A 26,962-nucleotide genomic window follows, 5' to 3' on the forward strand; every position below is an offset into this window, starting at 1 on the left:
TCCTTCTAACTTTCTAAAGCGTTTAAAAAATATCAAACTTCATGTTTGTTTTTATGATATGAGTATCATCCTTATTTCGCTTTCGAATCAAACCATTCATACATTTATGAGAAAAATAAAAGAACAAATGTCCTACAACGTCACTATACTCTAAGATCAGTCAAACCCAAACGCACGGAATATATAGATTTATACGGTTTAGGATCCGGGATATACGGTGTACCATACGTATTCACTACAAGAAATATGTACATTGTTAGCGCGAGAAATATGCTATATTAGATGTTTGATAGCGAATTCATAAATGCTATGTATGCGGCAGCCATCATAAATACTCCTCCTATGATAGCGTTTTCTGAATGATACGAAATATACCGATACGATAGCAACACTTATATGATATTATTAACTTAACTATAGCATAGCTTCTGATACGTGTTATGATGTACATATAATGACAATGATATAATGCTATAACTAGAAATATAACAATTAAAAATTATTTTGAATATTTAATTAGGATTAATTAGTTAAAAGTTAAATAATTATAAAATTAAATCAAAAATTATTTTGTAACTGAAAATAAAATAAATTTTATTAATAAATTAAATTTGGTTTACAGATTAATTCTGGTTTACAAAACTAAACCAGAAATTAAAAAATAAAATCAGACCACTACAATTTAGGACACTTAACCAGACCTAAAACACCTAAACCTAAAGAAAAAAACTCCTGCCGCCTCCTCCATATCCTTGTCCCTCTTCCAGCAGCCCTGAACTTTGATTCCTCCAGCCGCCACGAGACTTGTATACTCAAGCCGCCATGAACCTTGTTTCCTCCAGCCGCCATGAACCTTGCTTCCTCCAGCCGCCATGAACCTTGGCTCCTCCACCTATCTTTACCAAAAACAAAACAAAACAAAATCAGATTCGTAATAGAGCAACACAGAGAGAAGGAGATACACAGATACGAAGAGAGAGAGAGAGAGACGTCGACCGTGGTGGTGGTGAGACAAGGGGGAAAACAGTGGTGGTGAGACGAGGAGGAGACGCGGTGGTGGTGAGACGAGAAGGAGACGCGGTGGTGGTGAGACGAGAAGGAGACGCGGTGGTGGTGAGACGAGGAGGAGACACGGTGGTGGTTAGATGAGAGAGGCATTGAGAGAGATGGGAGAGAGGCGTTGAGAGAGATGAGAGAGAAGAGATATATGAGATATGAGAATGAGAGGTTAGAGTGGAGAAGAGAGAATCGGGAAAAAAAAAAAGCAGAGAAGGAGATGATATGAGATCTGTCGTGAGAGAGGGAGGGAGGGAGAGAGAGAGAGAGAGAGAAGAAAAAAATAAAAATAAAATTGAATAAATCTCTACCTTTAGATCTAAGTTAATCCAATGGTTAAGAGTGTGATCTATGTATTTGAATCTGATTGGCCAGAAATTTTGTCTTTCTTTTTCTATTTTTATTTTTGTTTTGTTCTTAAATATTTGATAATTTGTTTTCTAAATAAATTTTCTTAGTTATATCTTATATAAAATTTTGTATTTTCGAGTTTATAATTTAAGTTTAGAGTTTTCTTTTTTGAACATAATAAGTTTATATTTATTTTAAGAATTGATGTTTAAGTTTGAAAATATTTGATTAATATCAAGACTATGATTTAAGATTTTGGATCAGAGTATGAAAATATTAGATTTGAATATTAGGTCTAAGATTTGTAGTTAAATTTTTCAAATTTTAGTTTTGAAGTTTATATTTAGAGTATTGTATGTATAGTAAAGTTTAGTGTATATGGAATATAAAGTTTTGAGTAAGGGGATTTGGGTTGAAGATAAGATCTAAAAGTAAAGTTTAATATTTTAAATTTTAAAATATAAGATTTTATGTTTAGATTTATGATTTGGGGTATAGTGTTTATGTTTATAGTTTAGGCGTTGGAATATAGTATTTGGGGTTTAAATTATGATTTGAAATTAAATTATGAATTTAATTTTAAGATTTAAGTTAAATTATGAAAAATAATAGAGTTTTAAGGTTTATATTTAGGGTTTAAAAGAATTTTAGGGTTTAGGGTTTTAAGCATGTACAAAAAAAATCGTGGCATTTCGTGGCTATTTTATAAAGACCTACAAAACATTTCGTAGCTAAATCGTAGCAAGAAAATACTCTTTATAAATTGTCTTTTTTTTCCTTCAATCTTTGATGATTTGTTTTGTAAATAATTTTTCTTACTTATATCTTATTTCAAAATGTATATTTTGTACTTTGGAATTTAAGTTTAGAGTTATTTTTTAACATAATAAATTGATATTTATTTTAAGAATTAATATTTAAGTTTTGAAATATTAGATTAATATCAAGATTATCATTTTGGTCATCATTTAAAAAGTTGTATGTTTACACAGAATGTATAATTTATGTTTGAAGTTATGATTTAGGATATAGAGATTGATTAAAGATTAAGGATATGTGGTTAGGAAATTATAGTTAGATCAAGAAGATTAAATTTTAAGTTTAATTTTAAGATTTGAAGTTATAATATAAAAAGATTATAGTTTTAAGGGTTGTGTTTAGGGTTTAAAACCATGTTTAAGGTTTAGGGGTTCAAATAGCTTTTCTTAGCATTATAAAAATGCTATTATAAGTCTTTCGTAGTTTTATTAAGCCGCTTAAATAATATTTTTGGCGCTTAAATCTAAATTTCCGCTAAGTATTGGTGAAATGATGATTTTATTTTTCCCGCTCACGTAATTCTTAAAATAGCATTAATTAAGTGCTATTTTAGGTTTTTCTCTATCATAGCGTTTATCTAATGCTATTATATAATACGGAAATTTTTAAATCATCTACGATAGCAGTTCAGTAAAACGTGCTATAATAATGTGCTATCAATGTAGACTTTTTTTGTAGTGATTTTAGAATGTACTTATGTGAGAGGTGATGCATTAAGTAAGATAGAATTCATGTGATGTGATGTAAATGAATTACACTATCGTCATGTGCAATCTGCGATCACGATTTATCAGAGGAAAAAACCAAAATTAATATAAGATATTGAATCAGATTTTACAGAATCTTATCTTATATTCTGATGATTTAGTTGATGGACCAACCAATGTATCATGCCTTTTTTATTCTGTAAATATTTTATTACATTATTGTTGGCTTTTTAATTCGGTGACAATGTTTCATATGGTAACATCTAGATGCATCCGATTTAGATAGCATCAGTCAGTGATGTAATAACAACGGCATTTGTTTGTCTAGTTCTTTCTTTCTTTCGAAATTAGGTATTTGTTAGTTACCTTACATCATTTTAATTTGCAAATGTACATATATGTAAATAATGATAGCATTATCTCTTTTTTTTCTCCAAATAGTAGATATGCTATGCTATAAAATGCGGACATCAAGTTTTTCCCAAAAGTCTAAAACATACTTTATCTTTAAATACATGATCTTTCTATTATTTTTTTGTCAGCATCTTGTAATTTCTACATAAATTAGTTCTGCTAAATCATAATCTATATTTTTTTTTTGAACACAAAAATCATAATCTATATATAACAAGATATTTGTATAAAAATACCCGTAACATAAACAAGTCTTGTGTAAAAGATACCTTGCTCTCTTTATACAGTTCCAAAAATACTATAATCAGGCTACCAGAAAACGATCTTGCCTTTATTTAATTTGAAACACTAGTGTACTTCTTTGATCAGAAGGATACAACACAAAATAGTTGTCACTTACTGCAAAAAAAAAAAAAGATTGCGCTATCTCTTGCAAATGTCATTGAATCTCTTGCATTGCATTGTTGCGTTATAAATCACAAAATCACGACCGATCTAGCTATAATCGTAATTATCTTTTGCGAATTTAAAAAACCAAAAAGTACGTTCACCTCAACTGATGCCGTCAATATGAATCCGAATAATATTTCGTTTTTTCGCTTTTAGTACGTTCCAATGTCCTTTAAACAGCAATCCGTGTGGCCTTGTCTATTTGGTCGGTTTACCTGAATGAATGTAAAAAAAAAGAAGAAAAGATAGAAAGATTATAGATGGCGGAGAGCATAAATCCTCCATTATCTCACCGTAAACGCATCAATTCTCTTCGGCACAAAAGAACAAAAACACAATTGACGAACGTAAGAAAATCACCGATTAACTTCAAATGTGACATCTTATTTGTTTGTTGTGTCGATACCCAATTCTTTTTCTTCTTTTTGTTTTGTTAAGAAAGAAAGACACTGATTTATTTATGATAGGAAATGTCATGACTCATGACCAAATATGAATACAAAAATGTAGTAACATATACGTTCGGCCAAAAATATGTAGTTAGCTTATTTAATTAGTTCTGATTTAATTGGCAAAAGAAGAAAAAAAGAGAATTCTAATTTATAGAAGTGGACGGTCATGCATGTTTTAGCATAGTTTAGGACCTTTAGGTTTGGTGAGAAGTAACTACTGTAGTGACTTTTCTTCATGAACCCTGATAAATCCTTCTTTAACACTAAAAACTAATAAATCCTATAACTATAGTCATTACTAATTAGTGACTAGTGAGCATGATTAGGAAAAAGGTGAATGCACCTTCCATTGTCGTTTCTCTCTTGAGACAATCTTAGCAATTAAACTGCTGTTTTGTTTGTTTGTGATCAATATTAAACTGCCAATTTCTTACGATTTTTCTGAATATTTTTTAAATGTTTTTTTCGGATGCCTCATAGACCAATGGTGAAACCAGCTTTGATTTAGCACTATCATTAGAGCTCATTGGCATTGTTTTTAGAGTTCAGATTGGGCGGCAAGGATCAAATCGATGGGACTAGGTTTTTCTTTGTCTCACACTAGTATACTAGTTCAACATAAACAGTTTTGATAAGCAAGTGACCAGAGAGTTAATATTTTTTTAACGATGGATAATTATGATATTACAAACTATGAAAAATATTACAGACGATTCCACGAGTAGAGAGTTAATATTAAAATGAATTTAGATCGATGAATTTGAAAATTTTAATATACTGTAAAATTCTGTGGCAAAGATACATTACATTGTAATTCTTACTTTAGTGAAAAAGATCAACAAAACACTTAGTAATACAGATCAACTAAGGCTCTCATTATCATACTAAATAGTAAATATAAATTCATATCTCAGAATAACAAACATGTTACAAAAACAAAATATTATTCGTGGTTAAAAGAAAAAAAAAACAGAAAAGTAATTATTATGACCCTTTGGCCATATGGAATGTCTCCCATGCCTATCTGAGAACTCTGTTTGAGCTAAATACGAAATGATCTTCACTGCCTGCAATGGTAGAGTAAAGTCTCCCGGCAGCCCAGCCATTGTTGAGCATCCGAGCAGGATCACCGGTGACACGGCTTTCCTCAGCACGTGATTCGAATTCAGGAAGGCCATTAGCTTTCCTTTCTTTCCTTGTCTTCCTCTCCTTGTCTCTTTCTTTCCTCAGCCAATTCTCAACCGTTCTCATCAACGACTTTTTGCTTGTTTCCTTCACTTTCTCCATTGGCATTGCTAGTTGCAACTTCCCGTTTGCTACATACACCTGACAATGGGAAGATGTTGTGTTATATGTATTTGTTGTTTAGTAGTATAGGAGCAAAATAGAGAAAAGAGGTTACAATGTGTGTAGGCCAATCCTCAAGACCATCGAATATATGAGTGGCGTAGATAATGGTTGCTCTTCGCTCTTGGCAATCCTTTCTCAGAAATGTCAAAAGGTCGGCTCTTGCGAGAACGTCAAGATCAACAGTTATTTCATCCAAAAGGAGAACCTGTACATGATCCAATAAAGCTTGGAATCAGATAAACTTTCCTATAATCATATTTCAAAAATCACACATATTGGTGTTTGTGTGTTCATACCTTGAAAGGCTTGAGGAGTCCCATGCAGATCTGGACGCGTCTTCTTTGGCCATCAGAGACCTTGTGCAATCTCCATGAGATATCGATATCCAACCCCTGAACCAACAGTCACAATTAGAACAAGCAGAAAGGTGGGATAATGATGATACTTGAGATGCTTAAATGGTAGCAATAAGTTTGATAATGTGACAAAGATGAAAGATAAGACCATGCTCTAGCTGATGTCACATACATCAGTAGTTATTGATGTTTGAATCCTACCCAAAGCTTCACAAAATCACATTGTAAGGAAGAAGTAACATAGAAGCTTTAACCATCTCATCAAAGTGAAAGAGTCTGAAAACTTCTACTAACCTTGATCAACTCAGCTCTTCTCTGAGGATCGACACCCGCCACTCCGAATATCATTTTCTCAGCGGAAATGTCCATTTGGATCGGAACTTCAAATCCAGCAAATGCCACATCACGCCTCCACTGGAAAGAACAGAGGAAACCAATAATTCTCAGCCAAAATCAGCATTTTTAATCCAAATTAAAGAAAAAAAGATTGAAACTTTCACAACGAACCTGGCCGCCGAGATAGCAGGGATCAAACCGGTGTCGTGAAAAGCCGATCGACCCAGAACCCTAACCATGTGCGGCTCCACCATGTGTTTCCCTCCCATTATCTTCAGTATCGTCGTCTCGTCTTCCCTGAATTTTCAGCTTTAAGAAATTCGGATCCCATACACACGCGTTTCAAGCTAAAGAGATGACCTGAAGTTTCACGTACCGGCGCCATTAGATCCGACGAGGAGACACCGCTCGCTCGAATTGAGCTTCAGAGAGAAACCCTCGATAAGCGGTTTCGATCCCGTAGGTGGGTGGCCGTCGATTCCAGGATACGTGAAACGTAATCCAGAGATCTCAACCGTTGAATTCCGCTTCTCTTCTTCCCTCACCGCCGCCATTTTTACTACTTTCTGTTCTCTGCTTTTGTATACCTCTTCTTCCAGAAGTTCGGTAGTTAGTTAGTTGTGAGAGTAAGAAACCGACACCGTTTTGGTTATAGACTTTTAACATAAAAGCTCACGTGGCGCTCTATGAGACGTTAGTCAACAGTAGACTTTTCTTCTGTAAGAATGAAAGTCGACGTGGCACAACTAGAGACCATCAATACAAACACGACGTCGTTTGTAAGTTCCATCAGGAGATCTCCGATCTGTTCTTCATCGTCTTCCCAGATTTCAGGGTTTTGGATCTTTTGAATAATTTGGCAAAAAATGGCAGCGATTTACAGTCTTTACATAATCAACAAATCTGGTGGTTTGATTTTCTACAAGGTAATAATCATCTTTCCCTCTCTTCTCCATCTCCCACCTGTATTTTACGACCTTCCATTTCTCGAGAAATGACGACCTAATTTATGCTAGTTTCGTCGGATTCGTCGATTTTATTCGAGGTATAGACCAAAAACAGAAGCTTTGGAGATCATTAGGTGTTGAAGAAGCAGTGATTTAGATAATTACTATAGGGTTTGTGAATAGCTGCTTAAAGACTTGGACTTTAATTTGTTTGCTTTGATTTGGTTCATTTGAAGAATCTGAAATAGACTAAGCTTAACTCAGAGACTGACTGCTATGTTTGGATTTGATTTATGATCTGTTCTGTTCTGTTCTGTGTGTTGGTTGGATTTGGGAAAACTCAGGACTGTGGAACGAAGGGAAGGATGGATACGAATGATAGCTTGAGGGTAGCCAGTTTATGGCACTCTATGCACGCCATTTCTCAGCAGCTTTCTCCTGTTAATGGCTGTTCTGGCATTGAGCTTCTCCAAGCTGATACCTTTGATCTCCATTGCTTCCAATCTCTCCCAGGTTTATATATATATACATTCTCTCATCTGCCTTTCTTTTATGTCTTCTTTCTCTTGCTTGTTGATTCTTGATTTTTCTTATAGGAACAAAGTTCTTTGTGGTTTGTGAACCTGGAACTCCTCACATGGAGAGCCTCCTTAGATACGTTTATGAACTCTACACTGACTACGTCTTGAAGAACCCTTTCTATGAGATTGAGATGCCTATTCGCTGCGAGCTTTTCGACATCAACCTTACTCAAGCTGTTCAGTCTGACCGCGTTGCACTCTTAGGACGATGACCACAAGATTGATTGTATGCTCGGATATCTCACTTCTTTGCCTTTTTGTTTTGTTTCCTCTAGTCTTCTTATCCGGATAACATTTTGTACGTGACAACACTTGAACATTGCAACAAAACCATCATTTTTCTGTGTTTTTTCTTCTTTTTACATTGCCCAGGAAAGTGAGGCAAAAATTATAAGACCCATGATTCTATGACACAGCACAATACCTAACACAGAGAGAAGGTTAAAGAGTATATACATCTCTAAATCCTGGAAAAGATTGTTACATGATAGATGGCCTAGGATAGTTCACAGCTTGCGGAGATTTGTTGTTGTTGTTGTTATCACTGCTGGGTTGAAGATTCTGCTCCTCCTCTTTTGGTGTTTCCTTCTGGACGTGAAGTTCTTCAAGCGTCTTGACCACATCCTTCATGTCCGGCCTACTCTTGGCATCTATTGATATGCAATCGAGTGCAAGAAGTGCAATCTTTGAAGCTCGGGTTAGCGAGTATTGACCTTGGAGACGAGGATCCATCACTCGAAGAAGCCTTCTTTTGTTTACTAGGTAAGGCTTCGCCCAGTCAACTAGATTGTGTTCTCCCGCCGGTTGGTTCCTGTCGATTGCTCGTCTTCCTGATAACAACTCCAGTAACACCACCCCAAAACTGTACACATCATTCTTTGCCGATAAATGACCTTTCAAAATTTGACAGAAACATCAGTACTGGAGTTCTTTGCAGTGATCAAAGGTTGTCAGAAGATGCAAATGTATACATACATACCAGTGGATAGATACTCTGGAGCAGCGTATCCTTGAGTTCCCATGATTCTGGTAGAGACATAGCTCTTGTCACCCATTGGACCATCTCTAGCCAAGCCGAAGTCCGAAAGCTTTGCCTTGTAGTTCTGCAGATACATGGAAACAGTAGAGATAAACTTCTCTGGCTAAAGCTACACAGAAAATATCAATCATGCATCATACATACCGAATCTAGCAAGATGTTGGATGCTTTGACGTCTCGGTATATAACCTGTGGCTGAGCATTGTGAAGAAAAGCGAGTCCTCTAGCTGCACCAAGAGCCATTCTAACCCTTGTGTTCCATGGAAGTGGCTGATAGAATGTTCCTCCTGTTTATTATGACAAAATTATAAAATTGTTTAAAGGAAGATTGTCTCATGAGGATAATATATATCTTCACTTACTTCTGAATAAGTGATTCTCAAGACTCCCACGAGGCATGAACTCATAAACAAGCAGCCTCTGCTCTTCATCCAAGCAGTACCCAATCAGTTTCACAAGGTTAGGATGATTCAGCTGACCTAAATAGTTGATCTCAGCCTGTTTTTACACAAGATAAAAGCTCAAAAAGAGGTAACACTACTTGAGATGAAAAGTTTGGAAGGAAATGTGAATAACCAGCCATTCTCGGTGACCTTGAAGCCCTTCTTGGTTGAGTTTTTTTACTGCAATGACGAGTCCAGTCCCTGGTTTACAAGGAGCCAAAGAAGTCTCATCGATCCATCCTTTGAAAACGCGACCAAAGCCACCTTCACCAACCATACTATCAAGCCTGAAGTTCCTCGTTGCTGACTTGAGTTCACTGAGGGTAAAGCTCTTGAGATTAGCATTTTGCAAGATCTCGCCTTCTGTTCGAGGCACGTGAGAGAAAGAAGTGCTCGACGACCCCTTGCTCCCATCTCTACTCAAGAATCTCGAACTTAGCCCTACAATAATAATTCTTCTCTCAGAAACATTTCAACACACGGACAAGAACCAACTCTTCTTACTAATAATGGAAACATATTATCTTTCTACCCTGAACACACCAACTTTCATCAAAATCCAAGACTTTCTAATTCAGGACAAAGCAAGTATGAAAGAACCACAACAATCATTGAAATCTATCACCTTCCTTGTTCAGATTTAATTATAAATAATTAAAAAATAAAAGAGATTGAGCAAAAAGACTAACATGTGCTGGAAGCAATATCTGTTTTGATCCGATTGCTGAAACAAGCTCCCATTTAAACACCCAAGAAAGAAACCAATCACTCACTCACTCACTCAGCTCTTTACTTCTTCTATTGAAAGCAAATTAAAAAAAAAAAAGAGAAAGAGCTTTATGTTTGTAAACACAAACCCAGCAGCCGTAGGAAATGAAGAAAGAATATTAGGCTAATGATGAACACTCCAAGCTCTTTTCTTTTGACATTTGTTCTCCCAAGAAAAGTCTTTGTTTTTTTATAATAAATAATGATATTAATTGGAATGTAAAGAAGTGTGAAAGATTGGATTTGGTTTGATTCTTCCTCTGATCCATCTCTGCTCACGCTGACTTGCTGACTTTTCTTCATAAGACTTCCGAGTCTACTATCCACTAGTAAAATTGTTAAGACCTATCTCTGTTCATCGTACAATGTTTAAATGATTATGGGCTCAATCGCTAAGCCATTAATAGGCTTTGCTTTCGTCGACGGCCCATTAACAAACAATTAATGACATATTTAAGCTATTAATATTTATGATTTGCAAATTAAATCCAAACTCGATAGTAATCCGCAGTAAACATAAGCCTCCCTCTCATCGTCATAAACTCTTTCGAATTCGACGTTCCCCTGCGGCAATCGGAGAATCTAGGGTTTTTCTCTCGCACGATTGGAGGTATATCTTCTTCTTCGATTTTGGATACAATTTGAATCGTTGGTACTTACAGCTACGCCGAACGATTCAGGTTTTGCGTAAAGTGTGTGTGAGGAGGATCACTTCGTTGCTTCTATCCGAGTCTTATCGTCCTCGCTTGTCTGTGGTAGATGGAGACCGACTCGCGCGCAAATAATTCTCTCCTCAAGGTATTGTTTTAGTATCTGCTCTCTGGACTATTGCTGATTCATTATTTTGTCTCATCTCATGACTCTTTAATGTATGTATTATCTTGTAGAGGCTTGGCTCTATTGCGGTTCCTAAGAAATGCTGTTCCAAGCGTGGCCTAGTGGAATTCGTTAGATCTAACCGGTCCAAGACTTCTGAGATCGTCTCTGCTCTCTTACCTACAGAAGAGGACGTTAAACTCGGATTGAAGGGAACTAGGGAACGCTCTCGCGTGTCTGCGGTGAGTCCCACCATGAAGAAGAGGTTCAGGGAGAGCATGAGTTGGCTGCAGTGGCTGATGTTCCACGACGAGCCTGGCGTTTCCTTGAAGAATCTGGCGAAACTGAACGTTGATCAGCGAGGCGTCTGTGGCTCCGTCTGGGGAGAGAACGATATAGCGTATCGGTGCAGGACGTGCGAGAGTGACTCGACTTGCGCGATCTGCGTGGCTTGTTTCGAGAATGGCGATCACAGCTCCCACGATTATTCGATCACCTACACAAGCGGTGGCTGTTGTGATTGTGGGGACGATACGGCGTGGAAGCAAGAAGGTTTCTGTTCAAATCATAAAGGCTCAGAGCAGATTCAGCCCCTCTCGGAGAATCTAGCGGAGTCGGTTGGGCCTGTACTTGATGCTCTTTTTGCTTGTTGGAATAGCAAGCTCTTATCCGCGGAAGGTATTCGTAACAAAGATGCTAGATCCAACGATGCTCTTGCGGTACGCCAAAAGATGTCAAACGAGATGACATTCGCAGTGGTTGAGATGCTTCTGGGGTTTTATAAGTCTAGTGAGAGTTTGCTAAGTTTCGTTTCTAGAAGGATTGTCGCTTCAGGTGGTTTATTGATACTTCTCGTAAAGGCTGAGAGGTTCTTGGACCAAGATGTTATGAAGAAACTGCACGACTTGTTCCTCAAATTGATAGGAGATCCGGTCTTTAAATCGGAATTTGCAAAAGCGCTTGTGAGTTACTATCCGCTTGTCGTTAGTGGAGCGGTTAAGAAGGGTGAGGATCCCAACTTCATGAAATATCCAATACTGCCTCTGTTTTCTGTGCAATTCTTCACGGTGCCAACTCTAGCAACAGTTCTGGTGAACGAAATGAATTTGCTAGCAATGCTTTTGGGATGCCTCAGTGATATCTTTCTTTCTTGTTGTGGGGAGGATGGTGTGCTACAGGTAACACTAGCTTCTTTTCTCATTTATTCTCTATTGTGTTACGTTAGCGGTGATGAGTTTTATTTCAGCTTTGAATGTAGCTGACAGTTTTCTTTTGTAGGCTACAAAGTGGGTACGGTTGTGTGACACAAGTGACCGTGTCATTGCAGACTTGAAATATGTTATGAGCCATGCTGTAGTTTCGAAGTACGCAACACATGAACATCTGGAGTTATCAAGATCATGGTTGAAACTATTGACCTTTGTTCAAGGAATGGATCCTCTGAAAAGAGAGACTGGAATCCATATTGAAGAAGAAAATGAGAACGTGCATTTGTTCTGTGATTTGAGTCACTCAATAGCTGGTATTCACTCTCTGTTGGTTAATGGTGCATATTCTCCTGCCTGTGATGAACAATTAGAAATTGAGAGAACCACCAAGGCTACACTAAATAATTGTGATGGAGATGGAGAAAGGTATGCAAAAGTTGGGAAATTGTCTCATGAAGATTCTGTATGTACTGCGATGATAAGTAGCAGCTTCTTTGATAGCTCGATGGCTTCTGAAGTTTACGGAGTTGACGCTTTCCATGCCCTGATTCCTTCCTCTGCCATATGGTTGATACGCGAGTGTTTGAAAGTTCTGGAGACTTGTTTAGGAAATGATGAAGGTATATCAAAATTTCTTTGCAAGTTGGTTTCTCCTAGCGGCAGAAGTGTATCTAGTGGTCATGCCAGTTCTAGTAGAGAACCGAGTACGGAGGTTCAGGCAGATGTTAGGACTGATTGTAGGAGAGTATCTCGCAACTCTTCCGATCCTACGGAGAATGCATCAGGAGTTCATATACTTGGTTTGTGTGATTGGTCGGACATCCACTACGATGTGAGCTTTCAGGCTATATCAGTCCATCTACCGTTACACCGATTACTTTCTTTGCTCATAGGAAAAGCATTAAGGATGTGTTATGGAGAATCAACTTTGCACCATGGAGTCAATGTTAGTCTTGAGATCCCACAGGCCGACTTCTTCAGCTATGTGTTAGGAGATTTCCATCCTTGTGGATTTTCTGCACTTGTTATGGAGCATGTTCTCCGGGTAAGGGTGTTCTGTGCCCAAGTTATCGCTGGAATGTGGAAGAAGAATGGGGACACTCCATTAGTATCTTGTGAGTGGTATCGGTCAGTTCGTCGGTATGTGAAATAACACTTTTGCTGTCATGAAATCTTGTAGTTCATAATTTACTCGCATGTTTCTCATTCTACTTGTTTCCATTTACAGGTCAGAACAGGGGCTTGAACTTGATATATTTCTCCTGCAATGTTGTGGTGCGTTGGCTCCTGCAGATTCTTACGTTAATAAGCTTCTCACTCGATTTGGCCTTTCGAGCTATCTTTCACTAAACCCCGATATAACAAATGAGTATGTAATTATTGTCTTATTACCACTAGTTGATCTCAGAACATGTTTAATAGCTCTGCAACATTCAAACGGTCAAGTTATCTCCTACAATATGATTGTCTCTTCATTTGATAGATGGTCTTTAAGTAGAATCTGCATATTGTCTTTAATTAATTGTTTTGTTCTGTAAGAATCTTGACAGTTTTGTTGCATCTAAAGCTTTTACTATTGCCTGATCGTGACATGATTTTCTATCATAATTTTTTTCAGGTATGAGCCAGTTTTGGTCCAGGAAATGCTTGCTCTTCTGATACAGATTCTGCAAGAAAGGCGATTTTGTGGTCTTTCTACTGCTGAAAGTTTGAGAAGAGAGATCATCTGCAAGTTGGCTACTGGAGATTTCACTCGTAGTCAATTGGTCAAATCTTTACCCCGTGATCTTTCCAAGTCGGATGAGCTCCAGGAGGTCTTAGATAACGTTTCAGACTATTGTAATCCATCCGGCATGAACCAGGTCTTGATTTAAACCCATATGCTGGGCTCACCTTTAATTTTACATGCTATGTAAAAAGAAATTGACATTAGTTCTTTGGCAGGGAAAGTATTCACTACGGTCATCTTGTTGGAAGGATTTGGATCTCTATCACCCTCGTTTGCATTCAGGAGAATTGCAATCTGCAGAAGAAAGATTTTTGCGCTATTGTGGAGCGTCTGCGTTGACCACTCAGCTTCCTAGGTGGCGAATGATCTACCCGCCTCTAAAGGGGCTTTCTAGAATAGGAACTTGCAAAGCCACTTTTCAAATCATTTCCTCTGCTTTATACTACGCACTACAGGGTGGTAGTTCTGTTAAATCACGTGCTCCAGATGGCGTTCTCATAGCCGCTTTGCACTTACTCTCGCTATCATTGGATATTTGCACTCAACAAAGGGAGTCTAATATTCAGGCTTGTTGCGTAGAAGATTCAATTCCTATTCTCGAATTAGCTGGTGTGGAAATAATGGGTATAAATAAAAGGACTGGAAATGAAAGTTTGTTGTCTCTTCTTGTTTCATTAATGAGGACTCGTAAAGACGATGGTCTCCATCAGTTTCCAGAGGCAGGCAGTTGCAATATTTCGTCCTGGATTGCAAAGTTGCTGAAGAAGTTCAGTGCAATTGATTCCGTTAGTATGAAGCTATTGCAAAGTCTTGCCCCGGAGGTTGTCGGTCAATCTGGATTTGATAAAGTCACGTCAGGCGCTGCTTCTGATGCGAAACGCAAGGCTAAAGCTAGAGAGAGGCAGGCTGCTATTCTGGTATGAAAATATTTCGAATTTCAATTCTATGTTCTCCTAATGTTTTATCAACAAAAAGCATGCAGGTCGTAACATACATTCCTCGGTAGTAATAGAATATTCTTTTTTAATATGACGGCGAAATAGTTTAAATGTTCATTATTCACTTGTTATCTACAGTAAGAACCGACTAGATCCAGGAAATGATAGTTATGGTTATTCTAACTTCGATGCAGGCAAAAATGAAAGCTGAACAAACAAAATTCTTGTCGACCTTGAGTTCCAGCATGGATGATGATGATCCAAGATCTGAAACTGAAACAAGTGATTCCGTAATGGAACAGGATTCAGAAATTGCTGTTCGTGAAGTTTGTTCTCTCTGCCATGACTCAGATTCCAAAGACCCGGTTTCTTTCTTGATTTTTCTCCAGGTTGGTAGCATAGATTATCTATTACTTGTGACTTTTAGTGTTAAATAAACATACACTACTAGGAGGTTTCGTCTTGCATCATTCTTAATTATCTCTGTTTTGCCTGCAGAAATCTAAACTTTTGAGTTTTGTGGATAGAGGCCCTCCATCTTGGGATCAACGTTCACAGTCAGAAAAGAATAGGTCCGTTGATGGAGTTCGCGTGGTCCTGAGACGTAATTTTTCCTCAGATAGTTTAATGATTCCGCATGATGCAACCTCTGAGCCTGCTACAGATTCCGTGTTTGAAGCTTTAACAACCCGGCTTATAAGGAATGGTCAGACGGAGAAGAGGTCTAGCGATGGGAGTGGAAAAGATGAATCTAACATGGAATCAATGGAAATAGCTATGTATCAAACTGTTCGCAGAAAAATTGATAACATTATAAATCAAAGCCTTGCACATGTAGATCAACGACCACTTGCTGCTGAAAGTAGTTCAGAGAGAAATCCTGTTGGTGGTATACCTACTTTGCAAGTAAGAGTTCGTGATATTCGATCAAGACAAACCTCTAGACATTCGGATGTCAGTTCAGATGGGTTTCACCCTACTGACTGTGATGGGGTTTATCTTTCATCATGTGGACATGCTGTGCATCAAAGCTGCCTTGAACGATATTTAAAGTCCTTAATGGAAAGGTGAGCCATGTTTGAATTCTTAGTAGTCATAGGTGAGAAACAAAAAAAATTAATATATCATCTTGTAGATAGGTGAACCCTTCGTCCATTTTGATATCTCCTTCCGACATGTTGTGCATAATTTGAATTATTTATTTTGATTCCCCTGATTTACAGCTACGATATTAACACTGCATTTAAAAGGGTGTCTCTCTTTTGTTTGGATGTGTAGGTCTGACAGAAGAAATGTCTTTGAAGGTGCACATATTGTGGATCTAAAACAGGTACGTGACCAATTTAAAGATATTTTCTGGGGCTTTAATCTGCTCCTTCTGAAGCTTTAACATTGTTTCTTCTGTCAGGGAGAATTTCTCTGTCCTGCATGCCGGGGACTAGCTAATTCTGTATTGCCTGCATGTCCCGGAGATTTATGTTCTGTCTCAAGTATACAGGAAAGTTCGCATGATATGTTAGGTAAATCAGATGCACAGATGCCTTCACTTTGGCTCTCTGAAGCGTTGTGTCTACTACGATCTGTGGCTGACGAGATCGAAGATGGTGATGGCGTTAGCACAGTTTCTCTGGTGGGAGATGAATCAATAAGGAAAGATCTTGAATCTGTTTCTAACAAGCTCTGGAATTTCTATTTTTCTAAGCGACAGGAAAATTTTCCGGGAGGTCATTGGCTATCACAATCAATCGTAATGTGGGATACCCTTAAGTACTCTCTTATTTCAATGGAAATTGTTACTCGATGTGCGAAGAGTTCAGTGCTTCCTGTCTATTGTATTGACTCCTTGTATGAAGAGTTAAATACCTCTAAGGGAACTGCTTTGTCACTCTTATTACGAGTGGTACAGAGCACCCGAACAAAGAATACTTTACATGTTTGTCAGAGATTTGTGGGCTTGAAGCATCTTGCAGAGTCTATATGCTCTGGAATTTCAAATAGTCCTTCGAGCAGCATTTTTGGAACTGAAGGTACATTTTTTTCATCTGAATGAGAATCAGTTATATATAGTATTGTCTATCTACAATTTCACAGTTATCAGTGAATTAGTTGCTAACCTTAGATGATTTTTCTTGATATTATCTGAGAAGAGTTTTGCTATCTTTTCATGCACAGCAGGTTCAAACCTGCTCTGGAATCGATCATCTGATCCAGTTCTTTTCCATGACCCATTTTCATCACTGATGTGGGCTCTTTTTTGTCTCCCTTCTCCTTTCATCACATGCAAGGAATCTTTATTATCACTTGTGCATATTTTCTATAGCGTGTCTCTTGTTCAGGTATGCCATATTGTTCCCTTCACTCTGACTAGTTTTGCCTCTTGATTCACTTTTCCTAATCATGTTGTCTTTGGTGCAGACTGTAATTGGCTATTGCGCAGGTCGCATGTTTGACTTGAGTAACTTAGATAACCTGCTTAGCGACATCTCCATCGCTTTGAGAGAATCAGGTGGTTGGGAGTATTTCAGGTCTAACAATATGGATTTATCATGTGATATAAAAGAGACTATCCGTAAATATAGTCATCCTTTCTTGAGGAGATGTGCATTGCTGTGGAGGCTACTGAAAACTACTACTTCTGGAAAGCTTCATGAAGAGGTAGATAAGTTTGATGAGTCCACCAGTGACAATATGGATTTCATGCATAGTCCCCAGTCGGAGCTGAATCATGTGAATGAATTGGAGAAAATGTTCAAGATTCCGCCTATTGATACCATTCTCAGTGATGAACTTCTCCGGTCCTCAACACAAACATGGCTTGGACATTTCCAGAAGGAATACAAAGTTTACAGAGTTAAAGAGCCTCTTTGCATAACACCTGTAGTTCCTTTCCAGCTTATGAAGTTACCCAATTTATACCAGGACCTATTGCAAAGGTTTTGCAGCAGCGGGATCTCTTTCTCTGTTTCTTTTTGTACATTTCTCCCCCCATTCAAAGAGAACTTTCTTTAATCAAGAAATCATGTTTTTCTTATTAGGTATATCAAGAAACCTTGCAGCAACTGCAAGACAGTTATGGAAGAACCTGCATTATGTCTTCTTTGTGGAAGATTGTGTTCTCCCATAAAGCCACCTTGTTGCAGGTATTTGCTTCACTTTCACTAGTTTCAATATATCATAGTTGTTGTTTTCGGAAACCAAATAAATACGTTCCAACAATACTTTTTTTACAGAGAAAGTGGTTGTCAGACTCATGCAGTCACCTGTGGTGCTGGTACTGGTGTATTTCTTCTGATACGGGTATCGCTTCTTGTAGATAAAAGTTTCTTTTACTCTCCTTATATTCTTGGACTTTTAATTAACTACTAGCCTTCATTAATCAATAGCGGACCAAAATTTTGCTACAAAGATTTGGAAGACAATCATCTTGGCCATCACTTTACTTGGATACGTTTGGAGAAGAGGTATGATCTTTGTTGATTCAGATGTTCACGTGCTAAGGATACGGATTGATTTTTTTTTCTTTTTTTTGTTGCAGGATACCAATATGTTCAGAGGAAAACGACTATACCTAAATGAAGAACGTTACGCTGCATTAACATACATGGTGAGTAAAATATTTTGTGTCTCAACGATGACTGAATAAGTAGGACAGAGTTTGAATGGATGGTAATATCATCTTTATATTTTTATCAGGTTGGTTCTCATGGACTCGATCACAGCTCCTAAGTTCTCAATCAAACGACGCTAGGAATTTTCTTAACTTGAAAAGGATCTTTATATCTTTTTTCTCTCAGGTGTTGTTCTCTGATCCCAAAGATTCATCTATAATAGTATAGATGCTAAAAATGCTGAGCAAAAAAATGCTAAAAATAACATTCTTTGTTCTATACTAAGTTTTCAAATACAGAAGCAAAGAGTTTTAACCGTATTGTTATAAAGAATCGGTTATCTTAAAACCAAACTGCAAACCGTAAATGGGATTTAACGGTCTTTAAAAGAAAGAAGAGTGCTAGCGTTTGGATCAAATGCGCGATTGAATGAAACGTCACCGTAGGCCCACTAGTAAGCCCATTTAAAAAGTAGAAGGAGCAATTTAAAACAAACTCAAATTTCGAAAACAACCATTTTCCCTCTCTCTCCATCACACAGGAGATATGGATTCGAAAACCACTCCACTGAAACCCAACGTTTCGGATTCCCCTTCGATCTCGAAGGTTAGGGTCGTCGTTAGAGTTCGTCCGTTTCTTCCTCCAGAGATCCCCGACGTCCGATCGTGCGTTTCCGTAGTCGACGGCGATGGTGGAGACTCCAGCGAAGTGGCGGTTTACCTCAAAGATCCCGATAGCTGGTAAGCGTCTTCCGATTTTTCCATTAGTCGCTTGTTAGTTTTCAATAAACGAACCTCGATCACTGATTTGGTGATTGTTTTGGTGAGCAGTCGGAACGAATGCTATCAGCTGGATGCGTTTTACGGGAATGGCGATGAGAATGTGAAGCAGATCTTCGATAGAGATGTCAACCCTTTGATTCCTGATATTTTTCGGGGTTTCAACGCTACTGTGCTTGCTTATGGAGCCACCGGAAGCGGTAAAACGTTTACGATGCAGGTCCGTTTGCTATAATGTCCTCTCATTTAGATTTTAGGGTTTATTTGGTTACCTGGATTAGCTGCTTCCTCTTGTGAGATTTTTGTTATGTTGAATGTGTTAGCTCTTTCTCAAAACTGTTTTGTGGTTTACTGTAAACTGCTTCCTTCCTTGTAATACTGAATGATTATGTGGTTTCAACTCTGCCTCAGGGAACTGATGATCTGCCTGGCCTGATGCCATTAGCCATGTCCACTATCCTGTCAATGTGCGAGGAGACAGCAAGTAGAGCGGAGGTTTCATATTATGAAGTTTACATGGACAGATGCTGGGATCTCCTTGAGGTTAAATCTAACGAGCTTGTTGTTTGGGACGATAAGGATGGGCAAGTTCATCTTAAGGGGCTCTCTAGTATCCCAGTTAACTCCATGTCTGAGTTTCACGAGGTGTACTCATGTGGCCTTCAGCGGAGGAAAGTTGCACACGCTTGTTTTAATGATGTCTCTAGTAGAAGCCATGGAGTGCTAGTGATCTCAGTATTCTCAGAAGGGGGTGTCACTGGAAAAATCAATCTGATTGATCTGGCTGGTAAAATTTCTCAAGTATTTAATTCAAATAATAGAAGCCCCTCTATGTTCTTTATCTTTGACATGGCTTAAGCAGGTAGTGAAAGGGAGTCAATATCCGTCTACAAGAGAGTGCCAAGATTAACCAGTCACTATTTGCACTCTCCAATGCGGTTTATGCTCTGATTAAAAACCTCCCAAGGGTGCCTTACAGGGAAAGCAAATTGACTAGAATACTGCAGGACTCACTTGGAGGAACGAGTAGAGCTCTCATGGTCGCATGTCTGGTAGGAAGAACTATTGCTGTTAATTCATTGCTTTTATCAGGACAATGTGATGAGTTTTTTTTGTTTGTTTTTCTTTATTTAGAATCCGGGTGAATACCAAGAATCTCTTCGCACTGTTAGCTTGGCTGCAAGGTCAAGGCACATCACAAACATCATATCTTTGAATCCCAAGGTAGAGACTCCTAAGGTTAAAATAGATATGGAAGCAAAACTGCAAGCTTGGCTGGAATCAAAAGGGAAGACTAAAAGCGCCCATAGAATGATGGCAGCAATACGTTCTCCGCTGATTGGTACAAATCAACCTTCATTTTCTCAAAGCTCTGTCAAGAAACTCGGCTGTCATCAATCAGCCACTGCAAGAAGTGCTAAACTTACTGGCACAGGAAAAAGGTAACCCTTTGAACGATAGTGTTTTTAATCTTCTACATACCATAGCTTCTTGCCTCACAATATATGCATACACAGGGACACATTTGTGGCTGTCAGGAACTTATTTGGTGGGGAAACTCCTGATGCTTCACATTTATTGGTATTCATTCTATTTTTCTGTCATCGTGGAAAAAACAATTGATCTAACCTGCACTTGTTGATGGATTACTTTAAAGATTTACTCAAGTAATGGAGTTCTTTGAATTATCCAGGAACCAATTCAGAATCTGCACTTAGCTTCTCCAACCAAAGAAGTTGACAGAGACGCATCTGGCAAAGAGAGTCTGTTGGTATCTGAACTCACTCCTGTTCGAGAAGCTCTATCTCCGATAACCTCAAATGCAAAACCAAACTCAGCTGTTGGGTCACCTCCGATGCTCAAACCAATGACTCCAAAAACACCTATGATTTCTACAAACGCTGAGAATATGCAGATGAGTGGCACATGCCAGAAGTTCAATGCTTGGAGCACTAATGTCAAGGTACGAATCAATATTTTCCAAAACATGTGCTATTCTCTTGACAAGAAACTAGAGATCTGATCCTTTTTGCAACTTCTTTCTTTTCACAGACTTCTCTCATAAGAGAATATGTTCACTTCTTGAATACAGCAAACAAGTAAGAATAATCTCCATTCTCCATTTTCATCTGCCTACTCGGAACCCTTAGGATAACACACAAGAACTAACTTCATTGTTTATCTATTTGAACACATAGGGAAGAGCTAATGGAGTTGGAAGGTAAAAAATCTACATGTGAACAGACTCAAATAGTCACAATAAATTCACAAAATCTATGCTTCCGTAGTCAAATATTTAGTTTAACTTCACATGACTCTGTTTCATATCTTTTGTTTAAAGGGAATTGGACAGAAGATGGCTGAGTATATTGTTGAACTCAGAGAAACAAGCCCTCTAAAATCGGTATTACATTCACTCTTCTCCCCTCAAACTCTGCGTCTGAAAGCTGAACGTAAACTCTCTTTCATTTACTAACCAAATGTCTGAATATTCAACAGCTTGCTGACTTGGAGAAGCTCGGTTTCACCTCAAGACAGGTACATAACTTGTTCAAGAGAGCCACAGAAGGGATTCTTTGAGAAGCCAGTCTCTGCTACAACAACAACACCTTAGTTGTTCTGTCTCTACCAAACAACAACACTCGTTGGATTTTTTAAGAACTTGTGTCGGAGTACTACATTTTAATGATTGTCTGTTATTGTCTACCTAAGCTTTTGACTAGAGAGACATAGGTTGATCTTATGCTGTGTACTGACTAAGAAAGAAGCAAAACTTTAAATATCTGAATGAAACTTAAAGACTCAGACCCATAATACTTTTGGCTTATATATAGTCGCAGAGATAAAGCTTACAGAGATGTCTCATGACCAAACCATTAAAACACACACAGAAGAGCAAGACTCACTGTCTCCGGCAAAACAACCGGAGAAATCAGCCATTATTACACATAACATAAACGGTTTATTGCAAGACTCTTAGGGGTTTATGTGGTTATCTATTTGCAGGTGCAAGGGTTGCACTTGCAGTCAGATCCGCATTTGCAGGCATCATTCTCGGCCACGAAAGTCTCGCCGGAAGCCTCGTACTGAGAGTTCATCGACGGAGCAACGCCGAGGACAAGAGTCTCGGTGGTGGTGGTCTCGCCGGAGAAGCTCAAGTCTGGGTACATTTTGCAACTGAACAAAGCCAAAAACGTCAAAATTAATAAAGTTTTTATCTCCAAAATTAAGAAAGGTGATAAGAGTCGAGAGTTTACCCTCCGCATCCAACGCACTTGCAGCCAGCTCCGCAACCACAGTTTCCTCCACAGCAAGACATTTTCGAATAAGATTTTAATTTGCTTGAAGAAGAAGATTTTTAAGTGATGAAATTAAATCCCGGAGGAGACTCCGTATTTATAGGCTCGTTGAGAAATTATAAACCGTCCACTTTTCACCATCTTCTTCCACTGTTCCACTCACATACGTAATTGACTTTTTGAGAATGGAGTTGATTTTGACACAAAAACACAACTAAAAGTAATCAGTTCAGACCAAATTTATAAGTTCTTTACTACAAAAAAGGTAACAAATATACATTTTATGGAAAATTAGGGAAGAATTCATATGTTATGTTTTGTTATAGTATAATGGTTTTGTTTTGCTCAGGATTTTGGATTAAATTACTTTGGTTGATCCAACTTGAAAGCAAAAGAATCTCTAAACAATATGTTGCAAAAAGGAAAGTAGCGTTCGAAAGTTTGCCTTAGAGAGACTCAAGTCAAATTGAAGTGAAAGTTCTCAACAAAACGATAAGCCAACATGCTTGAGGGTGGGTCCATTATCGACCTTGTCCGTTGTATGTGGGTATTCGATTCGAATCTCTCTTTTTGAAACACTTTTTCTAAATATTGATCTGTGTGAACTTAGTAGGAGAACCATCCATATGGGAATATTGCAGTGTCGATAAGTCTAATCCCCTACAAAAAGTTAAAAGAGTGTGTATGAAAAGATTATAACGTACGTGGACAAAATAAAGAACATGTAGTATTGGGGCATGTAGGTGTGTCGAGTGGCAACCTAATCTCTATTGTGGTTGTTGGTCTCGAGAAACTCCTAAACCATATATGAAAATGATACTAGAACTACAATTCTGAGGCGGTAGAAAAAAACTAGCAAAGATTAAGATGAATTGTATTTAGGGAGGAAACTATATAATATATACACAAGCTGTTGATTTCCTTGTAAAAATTATTAGAACTATTCCAAAAAGCAACAAAAATCACGCCCACCGTGGGGCTCGAACCCACGACCACAAGGTTAAGAGCCTTGCGCTCTACCAACTGAGCTAGACGGGCTTTTGTTGTTCAGTGTAGCTACATTAATTTGATTCCGCATTATAAAAATTACGAATAAACACCATGTTTTCTCTTTTACGTATCTTAAACTCCAAGCAACAGAACATCAACAACAACAACCCAAAGAAATGATTCAAGTTCTTAACAGGATCCAAGCAGTTCCTCAAGAAGCTCCTCAAAGATCAAATCCTCAACTTCTATCCCAACGCACTCACTCTCAAACTGCAAATCCATCCACCCATCATCTCTCCTCAAATCCCTACTCATAATCTCATCAAAAGATTGCTCATCGTGTGGCTTGTAACGCAAGTAAAAGTTTATTCTAACCCAAACATCTTTCAAAACACTATACCCCACCGGCATTGGATGGATTCTACATAAATTTGACAATGGCTTGGGACAGTAATGGTAAGACCTTTCGTAGATTTCGATTAGTACCTCATTGATTAAATCAAAGAGAAGCAAGTGGTTGCAGTTGCTTTCTTCTTCTTCACCATAATCGTTTCTTGAACATTCTGGATCTTGGATCATACATCCTATTGTTGCTGTTGTGGTCATTTCTTCGTAGACTAATGGATCTAGCGGCTGGTAATCTGATTGCCACATTGAGAGAGATTCAGGTGCGTTGAAACCAGAGATCTCGAGAATGTCTCTTACATAGTTGAACTTCCCTTTATCTTGTGCTTCTATCTGAAGGTATTCGTCTATGGCTTCTGCTGTTATGCTCTCTAACTGTTTTCTTGTTTCACAAGTCTCTGTATCCGGATCGTGCCCTACCTTTAAATCTACAAAAGAAGAAAGTTTGTCATTAGTCAAAAATAAGAGACAAGAGGAAAAGGTGACTTGATGCTGAAGATACCTCGTGGGATGTGAGATTCAGATGCATTATCATCAAAAATTAGACAGTCTACTGATGGTTCATACAAAGATTTTGTTTCAGTTTCAACATCAAGCCTAGAGACTTCTCTGTCTTGTTCTGTCTCTGGCATTTCGTGTTCTGAAGACTGATCTTCTGAGATCTCTGAAATGTCGTCCAGACCATCTTGTTCTTGTTCTTGCTCCATTGATATACTTGAAGTTGTGAATAGGTCAGGAACGTCCTCAGTCTTCAAAGCATAAGGAGATTTAGTTCCAGGTAATGAAAGAATCCTTCCCAAGATCTTAGGAACTATCTTACAAGACAATGCTGGTTCCTCAGACTCCTCCACCTTCGATTTCTCTGAAGTAGCATTGTTCTTTTGAAAGCTCTTTTCATACAGCTGAAGATATCTATCAACCGATCCACACAGAGACGATGTCCTTCTTATCTGCCTCGGTTTTGATCCTTCCTTCTTAGTAGCAGAACAGTGAGACAAGACGTCCTGTCTCAAATCTTTGGAAAAACCGTACTTTCGAGGTACTTTGTCTAAGACAGCATCCATAGTGATACGGTGCTTCTCGCTCTTGTTCTCGTTGATGACATGCTTTATCTTCTGTCTTAGATCCTTGAAACGCTTGATCACCACTTGGTGGTTCTTTCCTCTCTTCCTCGTGTAACCAGATGAATCTTCATCCGCAAGTTTCTCCACTGCTTTGAGTTCTACAGCTATGGAAGGAGATGTTGGTGCTACATTACTATGTTCATGAGTAGGAAAGGATCCTGATCTAGTCATGGTTTTGGAGCTAAAAGCTTGTTCTCTCTGGAAATGCCTGGCTAGTGGTGAACCAGGATCCTGCAAGACTTTTAATAAGAAGTTTCTGTTCATGTGTATCAGGTTGAGAGCATCAAGACATGCTTTTGTCTGTCTAGGCGATGATGATGTATCATAATCCTCTTTCAACTTTGGATCAGACCGAGCTTCCTCCTTCTTCTTCTTGAAATGATCACTTTCATCAGCTGGGGTTTTCTCTGACTTAAAGTCTTCGCTGTCGCTGTAGCTTGATTCCTCTGACATGAGGTAAAGAGGGTTCAGTGAACCAGTGGAGGGTGAAATGGCAATCTTCTTGTCTGAGGAATCCTTGTCAGAAGATTCTCTTACTTCACTCAATGACTCCTTGTCCTTTGGGTTTGATTGGACAGGGTAAGTGGAGCTTCTGTGGTGACGGCCTTTCCTCTTGGACTTGTCTTCTATTACAAGTGCCTTGATCAAAGCCTTGACAGACTTTTTGATCTCTGAATGTGTCCTTCTCCGCTTCTCTTCTGAGTTGAGATTCTTGGACTTGTCTTCTGAACTAGGATTCCTTTTTGGCTTCTCCCCTGAGTTAGAAGAATCTTTGGACTTTACTGCAGAAGAACTAGGCTTCTTGGGTCTTTTCCCAGAGTCCTGAAGCAATGAAGCCAATGGGTGAGAATCTGCCTTTATGATTCAAGTAGCTAAACCAATGTGTATTGAAGTTTGCATCGACTTACTGCATTTGTTTTATCTTCAACCTTGCTCTTAGAAACGGGAATAGTATCTGGTGATGTAACTGTGTTATTTACTTCGCTTTTTGTTCCTAAAACCAGAAAAAAAATGTATGGGAAATGTTACAGATATAAAACCATGGCATTATTAGTTTCAAATGGTCATGATATAAACAAAATATGGATATAGGAGAAACAGAAGCATAGCATGCTTTGTTACTTATATAATAGTAACAAGGCTTCAAGCAGATACAAACCAAACCAAAAAATATTTGAAGATTATGAAAAGTATTTTTGAAATTTCACAGTCTGATGAGAAGACTAAGACTGAGCTAGGAGGACATCACAAACCTATGGCACAAGAAAACGAGATTGAGAAGTTAGAATCAAGTTTTCTTACCAGCAGAAGCACTTCGTCTACCACCGATGGGTCTTTTGTGAGGAAGACGTTTCTTGATGTAACGCCAATGGTTGTGCTTAAGAATGTCAAAGAGTCCCCACATGAATCCAGGATGGTTTTGGATTGGGGAGCATGTCACTTTCTGACGCAAGTTCTTCCCCATTGCTTGAGCTGTGATCTTTAAAAAACTCAATCCAGGCTACCAAAATGTTATCAAACCTGAAAGCAATAAAGTATAAACGATACAAATGCAACAAAATGTAAATCGTAATGAAATAAGCATGTTCCCAAATAAAACAGAACTCAAAATGTAATCGCATGCGCACACAATCAGAGATTATATGGATTTAAACTCTTCTAAATCAAGATCTGAGACGATGATCGCATCAGATTATGACAAACAAATATCGGATTTTCAAAAGGCTTTTCGAATATAATCACAAAAGTAAATAAATATAAACGGAGTTAATGCCGTTACCTTATGGATATGAATGTCTATATGATTTGTGTGGAGCAGCTTCACGGTCGTCATTGCCATGGCGGGAGAGACAGACAGACAGAGAGAGAGAGGGGAGACAGAGAAAATTAAACGGTAGAGACAGAGAGACCGGAAGCGTGCGTAACATGAACTTTTGAGAATTTGCCGTTTTGTATTATTTATATAATTTAAATTAATTAAAAAAAAAACAGTCAAC

The 26,962-nt window shown here is 38.2% G+C and overlaps 5 protein-coding genes, 1 long non-coding RNA gene, 1 other non-coding gene and 2 pseudogenes across 7 annotated transcripts; 4 read left to right on the forward strand and 5 right to left on the reverse strand.

Annotated features, from left to right (window-relative positions):
- Window positions 1–577: 577 nt before the first annotated feature.
- LOC106443018 lies at window positions 578–6,904 on the reverse strand (annotated as a pseudogene).
- Window positions 6,905–7,007: 103 nt separating this feature from the next.
- LOC106429079 (trafficking protein particle complex subunit 4) lies at window positions 7,008–8,167 on the forward strand. The gene is made up of 3 exons (XM_013869824.3): window positions 7,008–7,217; window positions 7,583–7,751; window positions 7,835–8,167. The coding sequence occupies exons 1-3, from the start codon at window positions 7,158–7,160 to the stop codon at window positions 8,029–8,031; spliced, it is 426 nt and encodes a 141-aa protein (XP_013725278.1). The 5' UTR covers window positions 7,008–7,157; the 3' UTR covers window positions 8,032–8,167.
- Window positions 8,139–10,365, reverse strand: LOC106429070 (probable serine/threonine-protein kinase PBL11). The gene is made up of 6 exons (XM_013869815.3): window positions 9,991–10,365; window positions 9,435–9,742; window positions 9,221–9,356; window positions 9,003–9,145; window positions 8,799–8,922; window positions 8,139–8,712 (listed from the first exon to the last, which is right to left on the reverse strand). The coding sequence occupies exons 1-6, from the start codon at window positions 10,040–10,042 to the stop codon at window positions 8,300–8,302; spliced, it is 1,176 nt and encodes a 391-aa protein (XP_013725269.2). The 5' UTR covers window positions 10,043–10,365; the 3' UTR covers window positions 8,139–8,299.
- A 170-nt stretch (window positions 10,366–10,535) lies between these two features.
- On the forward strand, window positions 10,536–18,688 carry LOC106429041 (E3 ubiquitin-protein ligase PRT6). Its single transcript, XM_013869786.3, has 18 exons — window positions 10,536–10,679; window positions 10,750–10,867; window positions 10,957–12,063; window positions 12,164–13,233; window positions 13,322–13,462; window positions 13,712–13,955; window positions 14,038–14,739; window positions 14,955–15,149; window positions 15,259–15,827; window positions 16,039–16,090; window positions 16,169–16,787; window positions 16,933–17,096; window positions 17,176–17,693; window positions 17,796–17,900; window positions 17,991–18,057; window positions 18,144–18,221; window positions 18,296–18,364; window positions 18,454–18,688. The coding sequence occupies exons 2-18, from the start codon at window positions 10,829–10,831 to the stop codon at window positions 18,484–18,486; spliced, it is 5,772 nt and encodes a 1,923-aa protein (XP_013725240.2). The 5' UTR covers window positions 10,536–10,679; window positions 10,750–10,828; the 3' UTR covers window positions 18,487–18,688.
- Window positions 18,689–18,885: 197 nt separating this feature from the next.
- LOC106448816 lies at window positions 18,886–21,250 on the forward strand (annotated as a pseudogene).
- A 126-nt stretch (window positions 21,251–21,376) lies between these two features.
- LOC125592644 lies at window positions 21,377–22,099 on the forward strand. The gene is made up of 2 exons (XR_007328479.1): window positions 21,377–21,551; window positions 21,647–22,099. It is a non-coding gene; the product is annotated as an uncharacterized LOC125592644 (long non-coding RNA).
- Window positions 21,950–22,662, reverse strand: LOC106448867 (metallothionein-like protein type 2, MT2-22). Its single transcript, XM_013890697.3, has 2 exons — window positions 22,405–22,662; window positions 21,950–22,324 (listed from the first exon to the last, which is right to left on the reverse strand). Exons 1-2 carry the CDS (start codon window positions 22,464–22,466, stop codon window positions 22,144–22,146), a joined length of 243 nt encoding a protein of 80 aa, XP_013746151.1. The 5' UTR covers window positions 22,467–22,662; the 3' UTR covers window positions 21,950–22,143.
- Window positions 22,663–23,411: 749 nt separating this feature from the next.
- TRNAK-CUU lies at window positions 23,412–23,484 on the reverse strand. The gene has a single exon. It is a non-coding gene; the product is annotated as a tRNA-Lys (tRNA).
- Window positions 23,485–23,503: 19 nt separating this feature from the next.
- LOC106448783 (protein TRM32-like) lies at window positions 23,504–26,941 on the reverse strand. Its single transcript, XM_013890623.3, has 5 exons — window positions 26,746–26,941; window positions 26,268–26,486; window positions 25,874–25,959; window positions 24,344–25,787; window positions 23,504–24,269 (listed from the first exon to the last, which is right to left on the reverse strand). The coding sequence occupies exons 2-5, from the start codon at window positions 26,428–26,430 to the stop codon at window positions 23,626–23,628; spliced, it is 2,337 nt and encodes a 778-aa protein (XP_013746077.2). The 5' UTR covers window positions 26,431–26,486; window positions 26,746–26,941; the 3' UTR covers window positions 23,504–23,625.
- Between the last annotated feature and the right edge of the window lie 21 nt (window positions 26,942–26,962).

This window comes from Brassica napus, chromosome A3, assembly GCF_020379485.1.
Source record: "Brassica napus cultivar Da-Ae chromosome A3, Da-Ae, whole genome shotgun sequence".
NCBI classification, from domain to species: Eukaryota; Viridiplantae; Streptophyta; class Magnoliopsida; order Brassicales; family Brassicaceae; genus Brassica; species Brassica napus.

What these genes read in the sequence shown, in the direction of transcription:
- LOC106429079 (XM_013869824.3), top strand. Translation starts at nt 7,158, where the DNA reads ATGGCAGCGATTTACAGTCTTTACATAATCAACAAATCTGGTGGTTTG. An exon ending in GTGGTTTGATTTTCTACAAG is followed by an intron (nt 7,218 to 7,582) that starts GTAATAATCATC and finishes GGGAAAACTCAG; the next exon opens with GACTGTGGAACGAAGGGAAG. An exon ending in TTGCTTCCAATCTCTCCCAG is followed by an intron (nt 7,752 to 7,834) that starts GTTTATATATAT and finishes TTTTTCTTATAG; the next exon opens with GAACAAAGTTCTTTGTGGTT.
- LOC106429070 (XM_013869815.3), bottom strand. Translation starts at nt 10,042, where the DNA reads ATGGGAGCTTGTTTCAGCAATCGGATCAAAACAGATATTGCTTCCAGC. An exon ending in CCAACATCTTGCTAGATTCG is followed by an intron (nt 8,923 to 9,002) that starts GTATGTATGATG and finishes ATGTATCTGCAG; the next exon opens with AACTACAAGGCAAAGCTTTC. An exon ending in TCCAGAGTATCTATCCACTG is followed by an intron (nt 8,713 to 8,798) that starts GTATGTATGTAT and finishes AAATTTTGAAAG; the next exon opens with GTCATTTATCGGCAAAGAAT.
- LOC106429041 (XM_013869786.3), top strand. Translation starts at nt 10,829, where the DNA reads ATGGAGACCGACTCGCGCGCAAATAATTCTCTCCTCAAG. An exon ending in TGGATACGTTTGGAGAAGAG is followed by an intron (nt 18,222 to 18,295) that starts GTATGATCTTTG and finishes TTTTTGTTGCAG; the next exon opens with GATACCAATATGTTCAGAGG. An exon ending in ACGCTGCATTAACATACATG is followed by an intron (nt 18,365 to 18,453) that starts GTGAGTAAAATA and finishes TATTTTTATCAG; the next exon opens with GTTGGTTCTCATGGACTCGA.
- LOC106448867 (XM_013890697.3), bottom strand. Translation starts at nt 22,466, where the DNA reads ATGTCTTGCTGTGGAGGAAACTGTGGTTGCGGAGCTGGCTGCAAGTGC. An exon ending in AAGTGCGTTGGATGCGGAGG is followed by an intron (nt 22,325 to 22,404) that starts GTAAACTCTCGA and finishes GGCTTTGTTCAG; the next exon opens with TTGCAAAATGTACCCAGACT.
- LOC106448783 (XM_013890623.3), bottom strand. Translation starts at nt 26,430, where the DNA reads ATGGGGAAGAACTTGCGTCAGAAAGTGACATGCTCCCCAATCCAAAAC. An exon ending in TTGAAGATAAAACAAATGCA is followed by an intron (nt 25,788 to 25,873) that starts GTAAGTCGATGC and finishes TCATTGCTTCAG; the next exon opens with GACTCTGGGAAAAGACCCAA. An exon ending in TGAATCTCACATCCCACGAG is followed by an intron (nt 24,270 to 24,343) that starts GTATCTTCAGCA and finishes CTTCTTTTGTAG; the next exon opens with ATTTAAAGGTAGGGCACGAT.